At 42.4% G+C, this 19,786-nt stretch overlaps 2 protein-coding genes across 4 annotated transcripts; one reads left to right on the forward strand and one right to left on the reverse strand.

Annotated features, from left to right (window-relative positions):
- Positions 1-3,664: 3,664 nt before the first annotated feature.
- LOC100194724 (ATP synthase peripheral stalk subunit OSCP, mitochondrial) lies at positions 3,665-14,029 on the reverse strand. Of its 2 annotated transcripts, none has more exons than XM_014164856.3 (7): positions 13,795-14,029; positions 10,706-10,750; positions 10,399-10,509; positions 10,088-10,217; positions 9,143-9,255; positions 7,344-7,430; positions 3,665-3,895 (listed from the first exon to the last, which is right to left on the reverse strand). In XM_014164856.3, exons 1-7 carry the CDS (start codon positions 13,804-13,806, stop codon positions 3,785-3,787), a joined length of 609 nt encoding a protein of 202 aa, XP_014020331.1. In that variant the 5' UTR covers positions 13,807-14,029; the 3' UTR covers positions 3,665-3,784. The 2 variants fall into 2 exon arrangements, with proteins under 2 accessions (XP_014020331.1, XP_014020330.1); XM_014164855.3 differs by lacking the exon at positions 13,795-14,029 and adding an exon at positions 11,217-11,321.
- Positions 14,030-14,440: 411 nt separating this feature from the next.
- Positions 14,441-19,581, forward strand: LOC106582107 (sodium/myo-inositol cotransporter). 2 transcript variants are annotated; one of them, XM_014164854.3, is made up of 2 exons: positions 14,441-14,682; positions 16,979-19,581. In XM_014164854.3, exon 2 carries the CDS (start codon positions 17,034-17,036, stop codon positions 19,188-19,190), a length of 2,157 nt encoding a protein of 718 aa, XP_014020329.1. In that variant the 5' UTR covers positions 14,441-14,682; positions 16,979-17,033; the 3' UTR covers positions 19,191-19,581. The 2 variants fall into 2 exon arrangements, with proteins under 2 accessions (XP_014020329.1, XP_014020328.1); XM_014164853.3 differs by having other exon boundaries at positions 14,453-14,682; positions 16,762-19,581.
- Positions 19,582-19,786: the final 205 nt, after the last annotated feature.

Raw genomic sequence — 19,786 nt, forward strand, 5'->3', positions numbered from 1 at the left:
TTCCCTGATTAGAAAGAAAAAAAACTGTGGAACTGGTTTCAACGTCCAGATTTGAATTTGAGGGCCATAGATTCTGAGCTACGGGTAAACATACATTTCCCGAGTTAAACGTTTATGTCCTCAATATCAATTAAAAGGTATGAAACCCTTTATAGCAGTGATTTTTTTTATTTAACTAGGCGAGTCAGTTAAGAACAAATTCTTATTTACAATGACAGCCTATGAACAGTGGGTTAACTGCCTTGTTTAGGGGCAGAACCTTTTGGTTACTTGCTCAACGCTCTAACCACTAGGCTACCTGCCGCTCCAGTGATCACAAATCCAGAGAGCTAGTTTGTCAGCTGTTGCTCTGACCCAGCGCTAGCATACCTTATTCAACTCCAGCCACCCAATACATGGACTGTTCTACATGCTACCGTCCGGCAGGCCGCACTGGTGCATCAAGGCTCAGACAGACAGACTCCTAAACAGCGCCTATCCCCTGGCCATAAAACTGTTCATGGCTAACAACTACTAACTCTGAAAAAACATCTCCCTCTCTCAAAGTATCCACACTGACTCTATGCCCATCCATAGGTCTCAACCTACTCAGACACAACCTATGCTGCTGCTAAAATTACTATTGATTACATGTATTACTCCATTACACTGCTGTTCATTGATTGCCATTCGTATTTGTTTATCCCAACTGGTCACTATTACTCCTGTTTACATGTGCAGTATATATTACCATTAGTATATTACCATAAGTATTTACTGTATATAATCCTAACACCAGTCACTTTTCAGCTGTTTTACAAGTATATCCTACTACCATTAACTTTTTATGAATAAACCCATCTCAACCACACCAGTTGCCCTGCATATTGAATAAGGTACTGACCTGTATATACTTGCATTCTGGTGTTTCTAACTCACATCATAGTTCTTGTAGTTTTAATAGAATAAATATTTATGACCTTTTCTATTATCATCACTGCATTGTTGGGAAAGAGCTCTCAAGGTAGGAATGTAACTATTGTTTTACACCGGTTGTATCCTGTGCACATTGTGAATAAACTTTGAAACTTTAATCAAGGTTCATGGTAGTTGAATCAGTTGTCTTAGTGCTGGCCTATAACATTAGCCGGCACGCCCTGAAACTCGACAGGACTTGTTGTGGTATGCTGCTATGGAGTAAAAAATGAATCATCGAACACATCCACATAATCTAAACATACATTAAAATGGAATTACCAGAGGAATTTAAGCAGTAGGCTATATTGTAGGAGTATGGTGACCCCTAAAGTCTACACAGTCACATGACCTTGTGGTCACCAGTAAATAAAGAATATTTTTCATTCAGATGTACAGTGCATCCGGAAAGTATTTAGAAACATTGACTTTTTTGGCATTCTGTTACATTACAGCCTTATTAAAAAATGTATCAAATTGCCCCCCCCCAACCCAATCCACACACAATACCCCATAATGACAAAGCAAAAACAGAAGGACAACCATCTCTTCTGCACTCCACCAATCAGGCCTTTATGGTAGTGTGGCCAGACAGAAGCACATGACAGCCTGCTTGGAGTTTGCCAAAAGGCACTTAAAGGACTTTCAGACCATGAGAAACAAGATTCTCTGGTGTGATGAAACCAAGATTGAACTCCTTTGCCTGAATGCCAAGCATCTCGTCTGGAGAAAATCTGGCACCCTCCCTACGGTGAAGCATGGTGGCAGGATTGAGGGAAAGATGAACAGAGCAAAGTACAAAGAGACCCTTGATGAAAACCTGCTCCAGATCGCTCAGGATCTCAGACTGGGGCGAAGGTTCACCTTCCAACAGGACAATGACCCTAAGCCACAGCCGAAACAACACGCAGAAGTGGCTTCGGGACAAGTCTCTGAATGTCCTTGAGTGGCCCGGACTTGAACCTGATCGAACACCTTGACAGAACTTGAGAGGATCTGCAGAGACAAATGGAAGAAACTCCCCAAACAGGTGTGCCAAGCTTGTAGCGTCACACTCAAGACTCGAGGCTGTAATTGCTGCCAAAGGTACTTCAAAGTACTGCGTAAAGGGTCAGAACACTTATGTAAATGTGATATGTTTATTTTTAATACATTTGCAAGAATTTCTAAAAAACAGTTTTTGCTTTGTCATTATGGGGTGTGTAGATTGAGAGGGAAAAAAACTATTTAAATCAATTTTAGAATAAGGCTGTAACGTAACAAAATGTGGATAAAGGGGTCTGAAAACTTTCCGAAATCACTGCATCACCAGTGTGGATGTAAAATTGTTAAAGTAGTATGGAGCACACCCCCGGCTATGCAGAGAGCATAGTATGGACGGATATACCAAGAAGTGGTAGAGCATATTCCCATGAATGAGCGGAAACACTAATTGCTACATTCTGATATTAATATCTGTTGCGAAGTCAAAAGAGAGAATATATTTAAGCAATAAGGCCGAGGGGTTATACCAAAGCTAAGGGCTGTTCTCGCAACACGGAGTGCCTGGATACCACCCTTAGCTGTGGTACTGTATATTGGCCATTTACCACAAACTGGTTACCATCATAACCATCATAATTAAAAACCATAAACAAATACATTTGCATCATACCAGCATCAGGAGTCAAACTACCCAGTTTATAATTAAGCAATAGGACCTGAGGTGGTGTGGTATACGGGCAATATACCACGACTAAGGGCTGTTCTTATGTAAGACGCAACGCGGTGTGGCTTTGGTACACGGACCCACCCCGAGGAACCTTATTGCTATTATAATGAATTACCAGCGTAAGCAGTAAAAATAAATATTTGGTCATACCCATGGTATACAGTTGGCTATACCATGGCTTTCAGCCAAATCAGAATTCAGGTCTCGAACCACCCAGTTTATAATAGAGATTATGGCATTAGTCTGGTACATCAAGTGCATCATAAATGATCCAAGCTGATAAACATGCATTTTATATTCCCTCCACCAGCAACAACCAGTCTGCATGGACACAGAAATAAAAGTCTTTGCTAGGTAAAGCTCCATCTTATCTCAGCTCACTGGTCACCATAGCAACACCTACCCTTAGCATGCACTCCAGCAGTTATATTTCACTGGTCATCCCCAAAGCCAACACCTCCTTTGGCCGCCTTTCCTTCCAGTTCTCTGCTGCCAATGACTGGAACAAATTTTCAAAATCACTTAAGTTGAAGCCATATCTCCCTCACTAACTTCCAAGCATCGGCTGTCAGAGCAGCTTACCGATCACTGCAGCTGTACACAGCCCATCTGTAAATAGCCCATCCAACCAACTACCTACCTCATCCCCATACTTTTGTTTTTTTCTGCTCTTTTGCACACCAGTATTTCTACTTGCACATCTTCATCTGCACATCTATCACTCCAGTGTTAATTGCTAAATTGTAATTACTTTGCCACTATGGCCTATTTATTGCCTTACCTCCTTACTTCATTTGCACACATTCTATATAGATATTTCTATTGTGATATTGACTGTACGATTGTTTATCCCATGTGTAACTTGTTGTTTTTGTCGCACTGCTTTGCTTTATCTTGGCCGGGTCACAGTTGTTAATGAGAACTTGTTCTCAACTGGCCTACCTGGTTAAATAAAAGATGAAATAAGAAATAAAAATAAAAGACATTACAAATACAAAGTGTATGTTACAGAATACTTTATTACGAACACAACTAGACAGGATTTTAGCGGACAAAGCGCTGTATAGGTGGCAGGAAGGAGAAAAACATTCCCATGCCTCTCTGGACGGGGCAATGGACTTAACTATCTCTGATGATCTTGGTCAGTTTGTGGATCTTTGTCTTGGTGGACATGTCCACATACTTATCTCCTATGCTGACAATCATACCACCCAGGATGGAGGCGTCAGACTGGAGGATAGAGAAAAGTAATACAAGTTAAAGCACCATTCAAACCATAGGCATATCAGATTAGTGCTAGCCTGACAGTCCTAAGCCTTTGCATATACCAGGAGTTAGATAGGGCTGGGCAATATCGACATAATATATCACAGTATTTTTCTCATTTGACAGTATTTGATGTTTCTGAATAATAAGAGATCTAGGCTATGCTTTATGGGTAGTGCATGACCCTAGGATGGCAAAACATGAATTCAAAGTGGTTTTAAAAATGGGCTTTCTCCATTCTGATTGCTTCATACTGTTCAACCAAAAATAACAGGACAAAACTGACAGCGAAGTAGTCCCATTTGTAGAACATCGCACAGGAATCAAAAATCCTCTTTTGTAGCCTCCAACTCTGGTACTCGACCAACGGTTCCCATTTGTATAGTTATTACATTTCTGCATTCACTTCCAGCATTTATGAATTTCTTAAATTTTCTGCACTAATTTCTTATTACACTGAACCAAAAAAAAAACGCAACATGTAAAGCGTTGGTCCCATGTATCATGAGCTAAATTTAAAGATCACATTTTTTCAGATGCACAAAAAGCTTATTTCTCTCAAATGTTGTGCACAAATCTGTTTATAACCCTATCACAGCCACGCCAGCCCAGGAACTCCACATCCAGCTTCTTCACCTGCCGGATCATCAGACCAGCCACCCAGACAGCTGATGAAACTGTGGGTTTGTACAACTGAAGAATTTCTGTACAAACTGTCAGAAACCGTCTAAGGGAAGCTCTCGGAGTGCTTGTTGTCCTCACCTGACTGCATTGCGGCGTCGTAACCAGTGGGCAAATGATCACCTTCGACGGCCACCGAGAAGTGGCCTCTTCACAGATGAATCCCGGTTACAACTGTACCGGGCAGATGGCAGACAGCGTGTAGTGTCGTGTGGGCGAGCGTTTTGCTGATATCAACGTGGTGAACAGAGTGCCCCATTGTGGGGTTATGGTATGGGCAAGCATAAGCCACGGACAACGAACACAATTGCATTATAGTCGATGGCAATTTGAATGCACAGACACCGTGACAAGATCCTGAGGCTGTTTGATGTGCCATTCCGCCGACATCACTTCATGCTTCAGCATGATAATGCACAACCCCATGTCGCAAGGATCTGAACACAATTCCCGGAAGCTGAAAATGTCCCAGTTCTTCCATGGCCTGCAAACTCAGACATTTCACCCATTGAGCATGTTGGGATGCTTGGATCGACGTGTACTACAGCGTGTTCCAGTTCCCGCCAATATCCAGGTACTTCACACAGCCATTGAAGAGGAGTAGGACAACATTCCACAGGCCAATCAACAGCCTGATCAACTCTATGCGAATGAGATGTGTTGCGCTGCATGAGGGAAATTGTGGTCACACCAGATACCGAGTGGTTTTCTGATCCACTCCCCTACTCATTTTATTTTTTAAGGTATTTGCATTCCCAGTCATGTGAAATCCATAGATTAGGGTCTAATGAATTTCTTATTTTAATTGATTGATTTCCTTATATGAACTGTAACTTGGTAAAATCACTGAAATTGTTGCGTTTATATTTTAGTTCAGTGTATAATTTTCCTTAAATCTTTTGAAAATGTTCGAATTTTTCTTCCACTGACAAGTATTTTGTGTTGATCGTTGACCAAAAATGACAAATTCATTTGAATCCCACTTTGTAAAAACAAAATGTCGAGGGCTGTGAATACTTTCTGAAGGCACAATAAGAAAATGTCAAGACAGGCCTGACGGAAATAGCAAATGTTGGTCAACTTTCCAAATGTCAACAAAACACACTAGACAAGGTGGGATCTTTATGTGTCTGTAAAATGCAAGAAATGATGGTAGAAATGATAAACTTGGAATCAAAATAAACTTGGAGTCACGCTATGGTGTTGTGTGGTCCTCCGAAAGGATGCAGTTTATTAGGCTACAGCTGAAAGAAATGAACTTCACAGGGTGGTAACAGTGCATGGTGATGAGCTTGATGCTCCTTTCCAATAAATATCGTGGGTCTTATTCTGGTGACATGATCGACGCTTGGCTGCAGTTTACAAATAAAATAATCTTGCTCTTGCCCATAATATCAAATGTTATTTGTCAAATGATTCTTAAAGTGGTGTTGACAAACAGTGAAAGGCTTCACCCCCAAAAAAATAGAGGGGAAAAAATGAAATAATCTCATGTAGGCGATACCTGCACCTAACATAAAAGGTATTGATCAAAAAGGTCACAGGCGAACACAATGGCTAGGCACTCCTCAATTTGGGCATATCCTCCTTTAGATCCATCTCCCTTGCTCTTTGTAAGAGCTGAGTCAGGTTGTGGTCATAGTCCTGCACGGCTTCTTCCACTGACCAGGATGTCATCAGCCATAACGCTTATTCCTGGCAGTCCCTGAAGTGCATCCTGTTGCCTTTGCTGATATTAATCTGCAGCTGGTTTCACTCCAGAAAGGTAACATTGTCCATCGGTATTTACCGTTGGGGGTCCAAAATGTGGTGAGGTAACTTTTCTCTTTATCCAAACATCATACCTGCCAGTACTCATTTTTTTGCATCCATTCCCAAAAAGATTTTCGTTTTTTCCAGGCTAGGCAGTACCTCTTCAATAGTATGCATTCGGTAACGTACCCTACATAAGGCTTTGTTGAGGGCACTTGGATCAAGGCAGACTTATTTTGCCTGGCTTTTCCACCAAGCTGTTGAACTGGTCTGACAGACTCATCCACCACTAGGTGGAGCTCACCTCACAGAGCCCCCAACCCTTCAAAAATGTCCTCAAACTGTTTCAGTATTGCCTCTGAGATGTTCAAGTATGATGGGACATTTAGTTTTTCTTTAGTGCTGACATGATGAACAACATGTTGGTGGTTGAGCTGTATTAACTTAAGCTTTTCACATGTTTCTGCTGAAAGGAGAGGCTTTTGCAAGGTTTTCACCATTTGGAAATTAAGCACATAGGTTTCCGCATCATGATTGGCTTGTAGTTCACACTCCCCTACTGGTGAAATAACCGAGCCATCGGTTACAGCCTTAGCCTTGCTTGGTTGTGGCTAGAGAGCATGTGCCAAGACCAAAGTGGGCACTTTCGCTATATAACTAAAAATGTGTGTATGACAAAACCATCAGTAGAGTTTAAAATGCAATGGAAACCCATTTAACTTGTATTTTCTATTCACTACATGAGAATTTAACCGCAAAAGTTATTTATGTGCACTACGTCATCACGCACAGCCTTTTAGCCACAACAAATCAATTTGATTTAAACATCTCTGGTGGGAGAAAAAATAAAATAAAAATATATATATATATATATATATATATATATATATTTAAAAGTTTACCGCCCTGCCCTACCAGGAGTTGACGGCAGATAAATCCCTATTGTGCCACTGAGGACACAAATTGAGTATGGTCTCACCTTGGTCTCTAATATGAGTGTCTCTCCCTTTGCCAGGAAGCCGTTCAGAGCCACCTTCAGCTCTGTCAGGTTAGCCTCATCCAGGGGCTGTGTCATACACATAAAGATCAAATCAAACACTATAATAACTAATTTGGAACTTGGGTTGACAACTATATACAGTTGAAGTCGGAGGTTTATATACACGTAGGTTGTAATCATTAAAAGTCATTTTTCAACCACTCCACACATTTCTTGTCAACAAACTACAGTTTTGGCAAGTTAGGACATCTACTTTGTACATGACACAAGTAATTTTTCTAACAATCGTTTACAGACAGATTATTTCACTTATAATTCACTGTATGACAATTCCAGTGGGTCAAAAGTTTAAAAACACTAAGTTGACTGTGCCTTTAAACAGCTTGGACAATTCCAGAAAATGATGTCATGGCTTTAGAAGCTTCTGATAAATGATGTCAATTGTAGATGTATTTCAAGGCCTACCTGCAAACTCAGTGCCTCTTTGCTTGACATCATGGGAAAATCAAAAGAAATCCGCCAAGACCTCAGAAACAAAATTGTAGACCTCCACAAGTCTGGTTCATCCTTGGTAGCAATTTCCAAATGCCTGAAGGTACCACATTCATCTGTACAAACAATAGTACGCAAGTATAAACACCATGGGACCACGCAGCTTAGGAAGGAGACGTGTTCCGTCTCCTAGAAATGAACGTACTTTGGTGAGAAAAGTGCGACTCGATCCCAGAACAACAGCAAAAGACCTTGTGAAGATGCTGGAGGAAACGGATACAAAAGTATCTATATCCACAGTAAAACGAGTCCTATATCGACATAACCTGAAAGGCCGCTCAGCAAGGAAGAAGCCACCGCTCCAAAACCGCCATAAAAAAGCCAGACTACGGTTTGCAACTGCACATGGGGGAAAATATCATATTTTTTGAGAAATGTCCTCTGGTCTGATGAAACAAAAATAGAACTGTTTGGCCATAATGACCATCCTTATGTTTGGAGGAAAAAGGGGGAGGCTTGCAAGCAAAAGAACACCATCCAAATCGTGAAGCACGGGGGTGGCAGCATCATGTTGTGGGGGTGCTTTGCTGCAGGGGTGACTGGTGCACTAAACAAAATAGATGGCATCATGAGAAAGTAAAATTATGTGGATATATTGAAGCAACATCAAGACATCAGTCAGGAAGTTAAAGCTTAGTTGCAAATGGGTCTTCCAAATGGACAATGACCCCAAGCATACTTCCAAAGTTGTGGCAAAATGGCTTAAGGACAACAAAGTCAAGGTATTGGAGTGGCCATCACAAAGCCCTGACCTCAATCCTATAGAATATTTGTGGGCAGAACTGAAAAAGCATGTGCAAGCAAGGAGGCCTACAAACCTGACTCAGTTACACCAGCTTTGTCAGGAGGAATGGGCCAAAATTCACCCAACTTATTGTGGGAAGCTTGTGGAAGGCTACCCGAACCGTTTGACCGAAGTTAAACAATTTAAAGGCAATGCTACCAAATACTAATTGAGTGCATGTAAACTTCTAACCCACTGGGAATGTGATGAAAGAAATAAAAGATTAAATAAATCCTTCTCTCTACTATTATTCTGACATTTCACATTCTTAAAAAAAAACTGGTGATCCTAACTGACCTAAAACAGGGAATTTTTACTAGGATTAAATGTCAGGAATTGTGAAAAACTGAGTTTAAATGTATTTGGCTAAGGTGTAAGTAAACTTCCGACTTCAACTGTACAACCACAGTGTGCATGTGTGTATGGTGGTGGGTCACCGTACATGTGCGGTGGTGACAGTGCAGATGACCTCGCCACGGTGAGCGCTCATCATTTTCGCAAATGCGCCAACGACATCTGCGGTCAGGGTCAGGCGGCCATTATCTGCCAACACAGCTGAGGAGGAGAGAGGGGAACAATGAAACCTCAGTGGCTTAGCCAGTAGACACAAATAACATTTGCACGAACTGCATTTGCATTCAGTAACATTAGTAAGGGTGAAGATGTTCTCATAACAAAAATACTCAACTATTTCTCCTAATCTCTCCTTTGTATCACTAGTTAATTAAGATCATTAGTGAGCAGTAAACAGTACTCTTAGCTGACATTTACTTTATATTCCGGTTTACAACTAGCCAACCAAAAAGGTAGGTTGTCGCTACTTACCACAGCCAAAGTCATTACTACAATTTCTCTTAAAATGTGATTTTAAACCTAAAATGTAACCATATTGCTAACCTTATGCCTAACTCCAACCTTAAATGTTGACCAAAAACCACATTTTTATTTTCATTAACTTACACAATTTTGACTGTGTCTGTGGTAACTAGTGGAAACAAAAAAAGGTATGGAGTGACATCCATATCGCTTTTTCCATTTCAGATGGTCAAGAGAGTCAGAAGACAAGGAAATTAAGCAGTTTGGTCGATTTTTTTTAAACATTTTAGTCATTTAGCAGACGCTCTTATCCAGAGCGACTTACAGTAGTGAATGCATACATTTCATTAAAAAAAATTCTGTACTGGTCCCCCGTGGGAATCGAACCCACAACCCTGGCGTTGCAAACACCATGCTCTACCAACTGAGCCACACGGGAGATGAGGCTCTTGACAGCAGAAAAACAACGTCATCCTCCCCAAACCGGCCCCATTTATTTTTCTTACACGACAGCAGTTTCCAGAACAAGAGTGCACTGTGGAGTATGACTTGGTTAGGCTGGGCGACTCACTGATGAGGTTAACTGTTATTGGGGAGAGATTCGCCTTAGTCATGGCATCACCAAAGAACTTCAACTTGAGGCTGCGCTTGACATGAGGGTTCATCACAATACTGGACAGCTTAGGGTCCTTGATCAGAGCCTGATAGAGAGAATGAAAAGACAGAGAAAGAGAGCTGGTCAAAAATGATAGTGGTCGCAGTCAGTGCCTAACAAACTAATGTATGTTTCCCTAGTTAATAGAGAGAGAGTGTATATACACATTACACACTAGTGGACAGAGAGTACTTAGACAGGAGAGAGGGGTGCAGTGCATAACTCACCGACAACGTCCTCATCTCCTTCTCTACTTGTTCCAGTTTCTTCTGCTTGCTGGCAGCAGAGAACAGGGCTGTGGCATAGCGGCCTCCGACCCCATACACGTCGATGGGGGGCTAAAATAGAAAACGGACACAAACATAAGCAATAACCAACCATGTATTTGAACCACAGAGCCAACGACCACTGACATTACTCAAGCTGTAGCGTGCGTGAGAATCATAATACCAAGGGACAGGATCAGTCATATCACAGAACATTGCACTGATCAGATGGCAAGGGTAATTTAAAGTTGAACTTCATAATTCTTACCCTGATCAAAGCTTGTCGGAGAACCGACGTGCTGAATTGACGCACCTGAAGGATAGAGATGATAAAGGAAATTATTAATACTTAACAGTGACGTCTGGAGTGTAGTAGCTGTTAGTTAGCTAATGAAGATAACTTGCTAACTACCAAAATTGTTTTGAACTAGCAAAAATCTTGACCACATTTTCTACAATGTCATGCGCCTGTCTTATGGACTTTGGACAACAGTAAACAGTAATGTCATTGTTCCGTAGCAAAATGACAAATAAGCATAACGAGGTAGCTAGCTATATTCAACAAGCTAGCGGGCTGTCATTAACATTAGCTAGTTAACCGTAGCGGGCTTGTCAAGTTCACAGAAGGCCTCGCGTGTTGTGCGTTGAAAACTAATTCTGCGCGACATCAAAACAATGCACATTGATCCATTTTGTACCAATTAATAATATACATACATACTCAAACTAAAAACCCAGCCATGAATCGCAAAACATTCACGTTCAGCCGAAAGTCATACCTGCAGCCCCAGTCCTAATGCTGCCATTTTCTTCAGACTGTAGGTCAACTTCTGCGCATGAAAGCTGGTCGCAAAAGAAACACGTATATTCTGAAGCGAGAAGCATTATGGGAAACGTAGTTCGTATGTCGATGTAGTGGAAATGTACTTCCTAAAAGTGTAGCGTATGGATAAGCAGCTCATACAAGCCCTACGAATATGTTGTGGAGCACTCAGGACCTCCTCGGTGGCAGTAATGCAGGTACAGTTGGGAGAGATGCCGTTAAAGTTAAGATAGACAGCAACTAACCATGACATATGAGTAAATCTACAAGGACATAAGGTTGCATATCCTATTAAAAAAAAAAGGTACTCCTAGAGTAATGGGAACATGAACAAAATTTGCGTACAAGTTTTGGGTGGATAGGCAATGGCATGGCGAGAGAGATGGGGTTGATTGGGAAGGAGTTTAGCCCCTCTGTGTGTCTTCCTGCTATCCCACCTTGGTTGCATAGGAGGTTGGTGGCACCTTAATTGGCTTGTGGTAATGACTAGAGCGGAATAAGTGGGATGGTATCTATGCCATTCTATTTGTTAAATTCCAGTGATTATTGTGAACCTCATGCCCTCAGCAGCCTCCACTGCTTGGTTGCTCCCTCAGCCAGGGATAGATCTAGGTTGCTTGAGAGGGTACGAGTTGTTAAGGAAGGAGTAGATTCCGTTGTAAGTGAACATTTAAAAACACAATACTATGCTTTCTTGGATATATTCACAGATGGATCTATTGACACTAAAACTGGGAGGACAGGGGCAGCTTTTAGTGTTCCTGAGTCTAAGGTGGCAGTGACAAAAAGAACAAAGGATCATTTATCTGGTTATACAATGGAGTTGCTGGTTGATAAAAACAGTAGTTAAAAAGAAATGGCAAGAGTTGTGGAAAAGGGAGAGAAAGGGAAGACACCTATATAAGATACAGGAAAAGGTGGGGCAGGGAGGTCCTCAGGTCGAGAGAGAAGGGAGGAGTGTGTAATGAGAGACTGGGACACACAAGGCTCAATAGTGTGTCCCACCTTTGAAATTGGTAGGACAACCGCAGACTGGGAGTTGTGATCATTGTCAGGAGGAGATGGAGACAGTGGAACACGTTCTATTTCAATACCAGCAATATGGATGGGAAATGGAGTGATTGTTATTAGATTTAAGGAGTAATGGGGTTGAAGAGCCAACATTAAGTGAACTGCTGGGGAAATCTTCAGGGGATGTAGTATTTAATTATGTATTTCGTTTCCTTAGGGAGATGAGAATATTGGGTAGGATTTAGACCTTCCCTGTCTCTGGTCCACACTCCAGTCCAGTTGGTGGCGATAATAGCACCTTAAAGTTGGTTGCCAACCGCCATAAAAAAATACAGAGAAGAAGAATTGACTTCCTAGACCTAAAAAAATAGTAAGTGGAAATTCACTGTCCTTGTCAGATACACATTGGCAGACAAGCAACCAATTTAATTGGTTTAAGCTATGTGGCTCAGTTGGTAGCGCATGGTGTTTGGAACACCAGGGTTGTGGGTCTGATCCCTACGGGGGACCAGTACAAAAATGTATGAAGTCGGTCTGGATAAAAGCATTTGCTAAATGACTAAAATGTAAATGTGTGGGACATATAGTTGGCTACTTATCAGATTCTCATAGTGTTAAAAATTAGGCCTATGTAATTAAAATAGGAGCTCTGTTTTATATAAAGCTTATAAGTGCATTCTTGCTGATATCACCTCAAGTATGTATTGACACAGGCCTAGTTGTCCCACTGTCAGACTGTGTCAGTATGTAGTTTAGGGTCCGAGTGTAGATTGATCCACATTGTTTATGCATTTCATTCTCAGAGATGCGCAGTGACACAGCCATAGTGGTTTCTCCAGACATCTTATGCACCTTTCACCATGATAAAACATGCCACTTATGTGTGCGCTGAACTGAAGGGTTTATCATTGCATACAGGCCAACATATCTTGACTAAGGTATAATTTTAATAGTTTTACATTTGTCACGTCCTACATCAGACAGAGCCTATTTATTTATCAGAGAGAATGGCAGGAGCTAGTCACTAATCAAAAGGCGTAAGGTTACCTGTGTGGTTCCTACGCCTGTGCCCAACGATTGAATACCCTCACACTGTAAATGATGGACGCACTGAATGGGAGACCCAGCTGTCACTGTGTTATTGAGACTGCAAATAACTTTAATAACTTATCAAATGCATCCCGTTTATCTCCCCCATATGCTATGACATTACATTCTAGATAGATACATGCGTTGTATGTAGCCTGTTTGGAGGTCGGATTAGGCTATATGCCGATATACATTTCTGGAAAGTTGAACACTTTGAAGGAAGATTACAAGGGTTTTACAAGTTAATATATCCCAAAGTGGCAGTTTCTAGATTGTTAAATTACTACCATTCCACTGTTAAAGCTCATTATCAACCAGGATATGTAAACTAGTTAGGCAAAGTGGGGTTTAAGGCAATTTCGACCCAAGTAGCCTAACAGATTGAATGTCATGAGGAAAGCCAATCCCCTGTTTTAAAACAAAGGTTCACTTACAGTAGCATGCATTCTGAGTCGGTTGTTATCCGAAAAATTCAATTGCGCCTCAAAACAATACGGTATTTCAATTCCAGGCTACAAGAATTAGAACAATAACCAATGGGCGTGTTGCATTTGAAACGTCACATGTGTTTTACCAAAGATTATGGATAAACTAAGAAGATACTACATGTCTCCTCGCCCTAACAATGGGAGTCGTTGTCCACAAAGCGGCATGGCGGGCTGTCTAGCGCCCGCCAACACTTTCTTTGGATTGGTGGATAAATCTCATTATTGTAATTTAAAAATATTAAATGAGGGTTGTTGACGTCAACCAGCTGTATTCAATGGAGAGGGATGCTAATCTGCTAGCCTCATGTCATGAATATGCATATACATCTCGAGGCAACTTAAATGTGTTTTTCTCAAAGTGGCCGGGATGTCACGTGTCCAAAGCAGTACATCAGTAACAACTTAAGCATTACGAAACTTCTATTCAATCAAATAAACCTCACGTAGCAAATAAGCCATTTACTTTTTTGTTGTTGACCAAATTCGACACTCTCATTGAGCTACATACAAAACCTTGCTTGGTGGCCGAAAAAAAAGAAGATTTTCCGCCGAGTTGGGCCTCTCTCTTCCGCTTCCTCTCTGGTATTACACATGAAGGGCGTGGCAATGGGGAAGAAGCAGAGTCGATGCTTATAAAGTGCAGCTACCTTATGTATTAAAACGAATTGCTCTGAAACAGAGGACACGAACTACCTCTACATCGGAAGAACTGACGTAGGAAGAGACACATACATACTGTCGCCAGAAAAGCAGGCTCAGACAGTCGCATCCTGAACTTGTGGTTTGATGTAGCCTACATTAGCTACAATATAGCGGAGTATTGTAATTGCAATGGTGAGTGTGTATTTTTGTGATGGCCGCCCGTTTTAAATGGTAGCCTAGATAATGTAACTGACGCTAGAAATGCAGAAGGGACAAAAGATGGTGATGGAGAAAATGTAAAAAGCAGATCGAGCGCTTAATTTACTATTGTGCATCGGATGTAAATTAATTGAATGTAGGCTACTAGGTCAGGGTCCTATTATATTTGACGAATTCAACCACTTGTTTTACTCAAACTACGACGAGACTACATATATAGCCTACCTCAATTAGATATACCCTCCTTGGCAATGCGGAAGATGCGCGTGCTCTTTTTCTAGAATATTCCGCCGATGTTGTGTAGCGTGCAACATGTCGTGATAATACTTTGACTACATTGCACTGATCCTCATATCTCATACCAGTATCATGTTGATACCATTTCTTAAAAGTAGATTAGGCCAACTTCCACGAGTTGTCTTTGTCCCTCGTCGTTGTGCATATTATTCTCTCATGCGGCCTTTAACATAGCAGGCGTAGATCTGTATATAATGACAAGATGCTCATGTCTATGCCTTAACAATGGGAGCCGTCCCAAAGGCGGGAAGACAAGTTTAGGTCCAAAATAAGGCCATAGAAATGCATTGTGCTTATTTTGGACAGATATTGACAAGAGTGAAACCTCTTCCTCTCTGAGCTACGACGAAAACTAGCGCAACGGATTATGGTCGTTGTAGTTAAATACCACGTTTCAGGGCTGAACTAGGTGGAACATTTGCTTAATGAAAACTACAACACCCTTCAGCCCAGCGTCTCACTTAGTTCTTGACTTGATTTCTCGTTTATTATTTGAGGAACGGCACGTTCGGCTCTCAAAAAATAAATAAAATGTATTTCAAGTAATTGAATCGACGTTGGTCAATTAGCTGTTTTAATAACGACAAACAATATTGCAGCAACAAAACCCAAAATTGGTTAATCGGTCAGCACTAGCTGTAGACGATGATGCTGAGGGTGACAAGATCGTATTGTCTATTAAATAATTAGCTATGCTTGTCTCTGGGATAATGACTTGGTTGGGGGCTGATGATTTAATCATAATGCGTATGTAATACATGAATGAATTTAAACACTAGGCTACGTAGCCATTTTTGATTTCTTCACATGGACTGAGCTGCTAGACTTTTTGGTTTGAAGCTCTGAGATGGACATGGCTCTTTCTCTTTTAGGTTTAGCCACTATTTAAGAGATTGGAGTGAGGGCTAGAGAAAGTTACTGTAAATACTGTATTTAAATCTGTTACCATGCCCAGTTTGAGTGTGAATAAAGGCATCTGATCAAGCTCTGTTTTGATGACCGGTTTCTCAGAAATGTTGCGTGTGTCCATTTCGGAAAGTATTCAGACCCCCCGACTTTCCCCCACATTTTGTTACGATACAGCCTTATTCTAAAATGTAATTAAATTGTTATTTTTCCTCGTCAATCGTCATACAATACCCCATAATGACAGTAAAACAGATTTTTTTGTTTAAGTTTTTGCAAATGTATTCAATTAACAACTGAAATATCACATTTACATAAGTATTCAGACCCTTTGCTATGAGACTCAAAATTGAGCTCAGGTGCATCCTGTTTCCATTGATCATCCTTGAGATGTTTCTACAACTTGACTTGAGTACATCTGTGGTAAATTCAATTGATTGGACATGATTTGGAAAGGCGCACACCTGTCTATAGAAGGTCCAAATCAATACGTGTAAATGGGTTGTATGGGGAGCGTCGATGCACAGCCAACGGAACTTGAGAGGATCTCCCCAAATACAGGGGTGCCAAGCTTATAGTGTCATACCCAAGGCTGTAATCACTGCCAAAGATGATACTTTACTCAGTACTTTGTTGTATCTTAATACTTATGTAAATGTGATTAAAGTTTATTTTTAATACATTTGCAAGAACGTCTAAACATGTTTTTGCTTTGTCATTATGGAGTATTGTGTGTAGATTGAGAGGGGGGGACAATTTAATCAATTTTAGAATGTGTGTCACCTTTCTTGGTTCCCATCCGACACAGGCTCTAATCAGGTGTTTGTCTTTGTCTTTGCTGTCTTGCAGGAATGTAAACTCTAGGCTATACTAGACCAGAGGCCTGCTGCATCCTCCCTTAAAACTAGTGTTTTCAGTGCAGGTGGATTACACCTGCAAATGCAGACACCCCTAGTGAATTTGACCTGACGGTGGATACTACAGCTTCCATCCAGACAGCAAACCAAAGGATAGAGAATTTTTATTGCCCATCTGTTACGTTAAAACTTGGCTTTGACTTTTGCAGGGTTCAAGGGAGTTTTTCAGCCGTTTTGAACCAGTGGTTCCGTTTAGCACTCACAATGAAGATGGGTACAGCTGTCATGGAGGCAGCAGACATTGCTGTGGTGGTGCTGTACTTCATCCTGGTGCTGAGCATCGGGTTCTTTGCCATGTGGAAGGCCAACCGCAGCACGGTGAGCGGATACTTCCTTGCGGGACGCTCCATGACGTGGGTGGTGATCGGAGCGTCCCTGTTTGTCAGCAACATCGGCAGTGAACACTTCATAGGCCTGGCTGGGTCGGGAGCAGCCAGCGGCTTTGCTGTGGGAGCATGGGAGTTTAACGCTCTTCTCCTGCTGCAGCTGCTGGGCTGGGTCTTCATACCTGTGTATATCCACTCTGGTGTGTACACCATGCCAGAGTACCTGTCCAAACGCTACGGGGGCAGTAGGCTAAAGGTGTACTTTGCTTCCCTTTCTGTGCTTCTCTACATCTTCACCAAGATCTCTGTGGACTTGTACGCTGGGGCGCTTTTCATCCAGGAGTCACTGGGCTGGAATCTCTACCTATCCATCATTCTGCTCATTAGTATGACCGCATTGCTTACGGTCACCGGCGGCCTGGTTGCAGTCATGTACACAGACACCCTCCAGGCCGTGCTGATGATTGGTGGAGCTCTCAGCCTGACCATCATCAGCCTGATCAAGGTTGGTGGTCTTGAAGGGGTTCGGACCAAGTACATGCTAGCTGTCCCAAATGTAACAGCTATCCTGGCCAGTGGGAACTTCACCCACTCACCCTCCTGCCGCATTGAGCCCAAGCCAGACTCCCTGAGGATCCTCCGGGGCCCGCTGGACGAGGACATCCCCTGGCCTGGCTTCCTCTTAGGTCAAACCCCAGCTTCCATCTGGTACTGGTGTGCTGACCAGGTCATCGTCCAGAGAGTGCTGGCTGCTAAGAACCTCGCCCATGCCAAGGGCTCCACACTGATGGCTGGCTTCCTGAAGGTCCTGCCCATGTTTATTATTGTTATCCCCGGGATGATATCCCGGATCTTGTTTGCAGATGAGATTGCCTGCATTGGGCCAGAGCACTGCCTGGCTGTGTGTGGCTCTAAGGCGGGGTGCTCCAATATCGCATACCCGCGGCTGGTCATGGCAGTGATGCCTGTGGGACTGCGAGGGCTGATGATGGCTGTGATGATTGCGGCTCTCATGAGTGATCTGGACTCCATCTTTAACAGTGCTAGCACCATCTTCACCCTGGACATCTACCAGAGTGCTAGGCGTGGCGCATCCCATAAAGAGCTGTTGTTGGTGGGCCGGCTGTTCGTGGTGTTCATGGTGGTTATCAGCATCGCGTGGGTCCCTGTCATCATCGAGATGCAGGGCGGCCAGATGTACCTGTACATACAGGAAGTAGCCGGATACCTAACCCCGCCCATTGCCGCCCTCTTCCTGCTGGGCGTCTTCTGGAAGCGCTGCAACGAAAGGGGTGCATTCTGGGGCGGTATGACCGGGTTTGCGCTGGGTACCACCCGGCTTATCTTGGCGTTTATTTACCGAGAGCCTCCCTGTGACCAGCCAGACGACAGGCCTTTCTTCATCACACATGTCCACTACATGTATGTGGCTGCTGGGCTGTTCTGGGTGTCTGGACTGGTGGCTGTGGTTGTCAGTCTCTGCAACCCTCCTCCAGATAAGGAGCAGATCCGCACCACCACATTATGGGGCCTGCGTAACATGGGGAAGCTTCTCCTCAAAGACCGTGAGGAGATGTACAAGCTGACGGATAAGAGCCCTTTGCAGTTGAATGGGAATGGAGGCCTCTATAAGGATCTTCCCCCAGACATCTGCAATGCTAGGTGTCTAGATGGGGAGGACGTCAAGCTGCTAGCTCCGCCTTCTGACTTCGACCCCGCGACTCCCAGCGGCGAGACAACCCCGGAAATGACACTAGCAACGCCCACCATCCAGTTTGATAACGGGCACCCAGGGCTAGTGCATGCAGAGGAAGGTTGTGGGGATGAGGAGGGTGGGAGGTGCATGCAGCTGTTGGAGTGGTTCTGTGGGTTTAAGGAAGCGGCATATGATGCCCATCCCAAAAGGACAGCGGAGGACGAGAGAGCCGTTATGGAGATGCTGTACGAGCCACCCAGAACCAAACTGCTGCTCAACTGTGGCCTGTTTCTCGTCTGCTCATTGGGAATATTCCTATTTGTCTACTTCTCTCTATAGACTGGGCCAAAGGAGGTGTTGTTGGGGATTGTTTCAAGGGAAGTTACAATTTTCTAATATTTTATGAATCTGAAGTTTGTAATATTTACAGTGCAGCTTCCTAACAAGGATTCACTGAGCTTTTTGAAATCATTATTTTGAAACAATTGAATCTTCTGTCTTGTCTCAAACTCTGAACCACTTCAACTCTATCCTGTACTTGTCATTTTTGTAAAGTGCTTATTGTTAATGTGACTGACATATCTATTGTGATTTATAGAATTGTGGTATTCTATTTGAATGTGTTTGGTGACATTAGCATTATTTATATTCACTTTTTATATTTCCTTGAGGAACAGTTGTTTCTGTGCTAAAAGTGTTATTGGGACCATTGACTTTGTAGTGATGTTAGCTATAGCACACCCATATATATCTGAATGTCTATGTACTCTGAAAATGTACGGTATACGAATAGTGTGTTCAGATTTTCCATGTACTGCTATGTTACTATATCCTTATCAGCACAAGTGGTTAAGATGGGTGAATTCCTTGTTTATAGTGTGCTGCTGTGTTATTCCACCTGCTTTTCTATCGAGAAAGTTAAGAAACCATTTTAA

This window comes from Salmo salar, chromosome 21, assembly GCF_965601325.2.
Source record: "Salmo salar chromosome 21, fSalSal1, whole genome shotgun sequence".
In the NCBI taxonomy this organism is placed as follows: domain Eukaryota; kingdom Metazoa; phylum Chordata; class Actinopteri; order Salmoniformes; family Salmonidae; genus Salmo; species Salmo salar.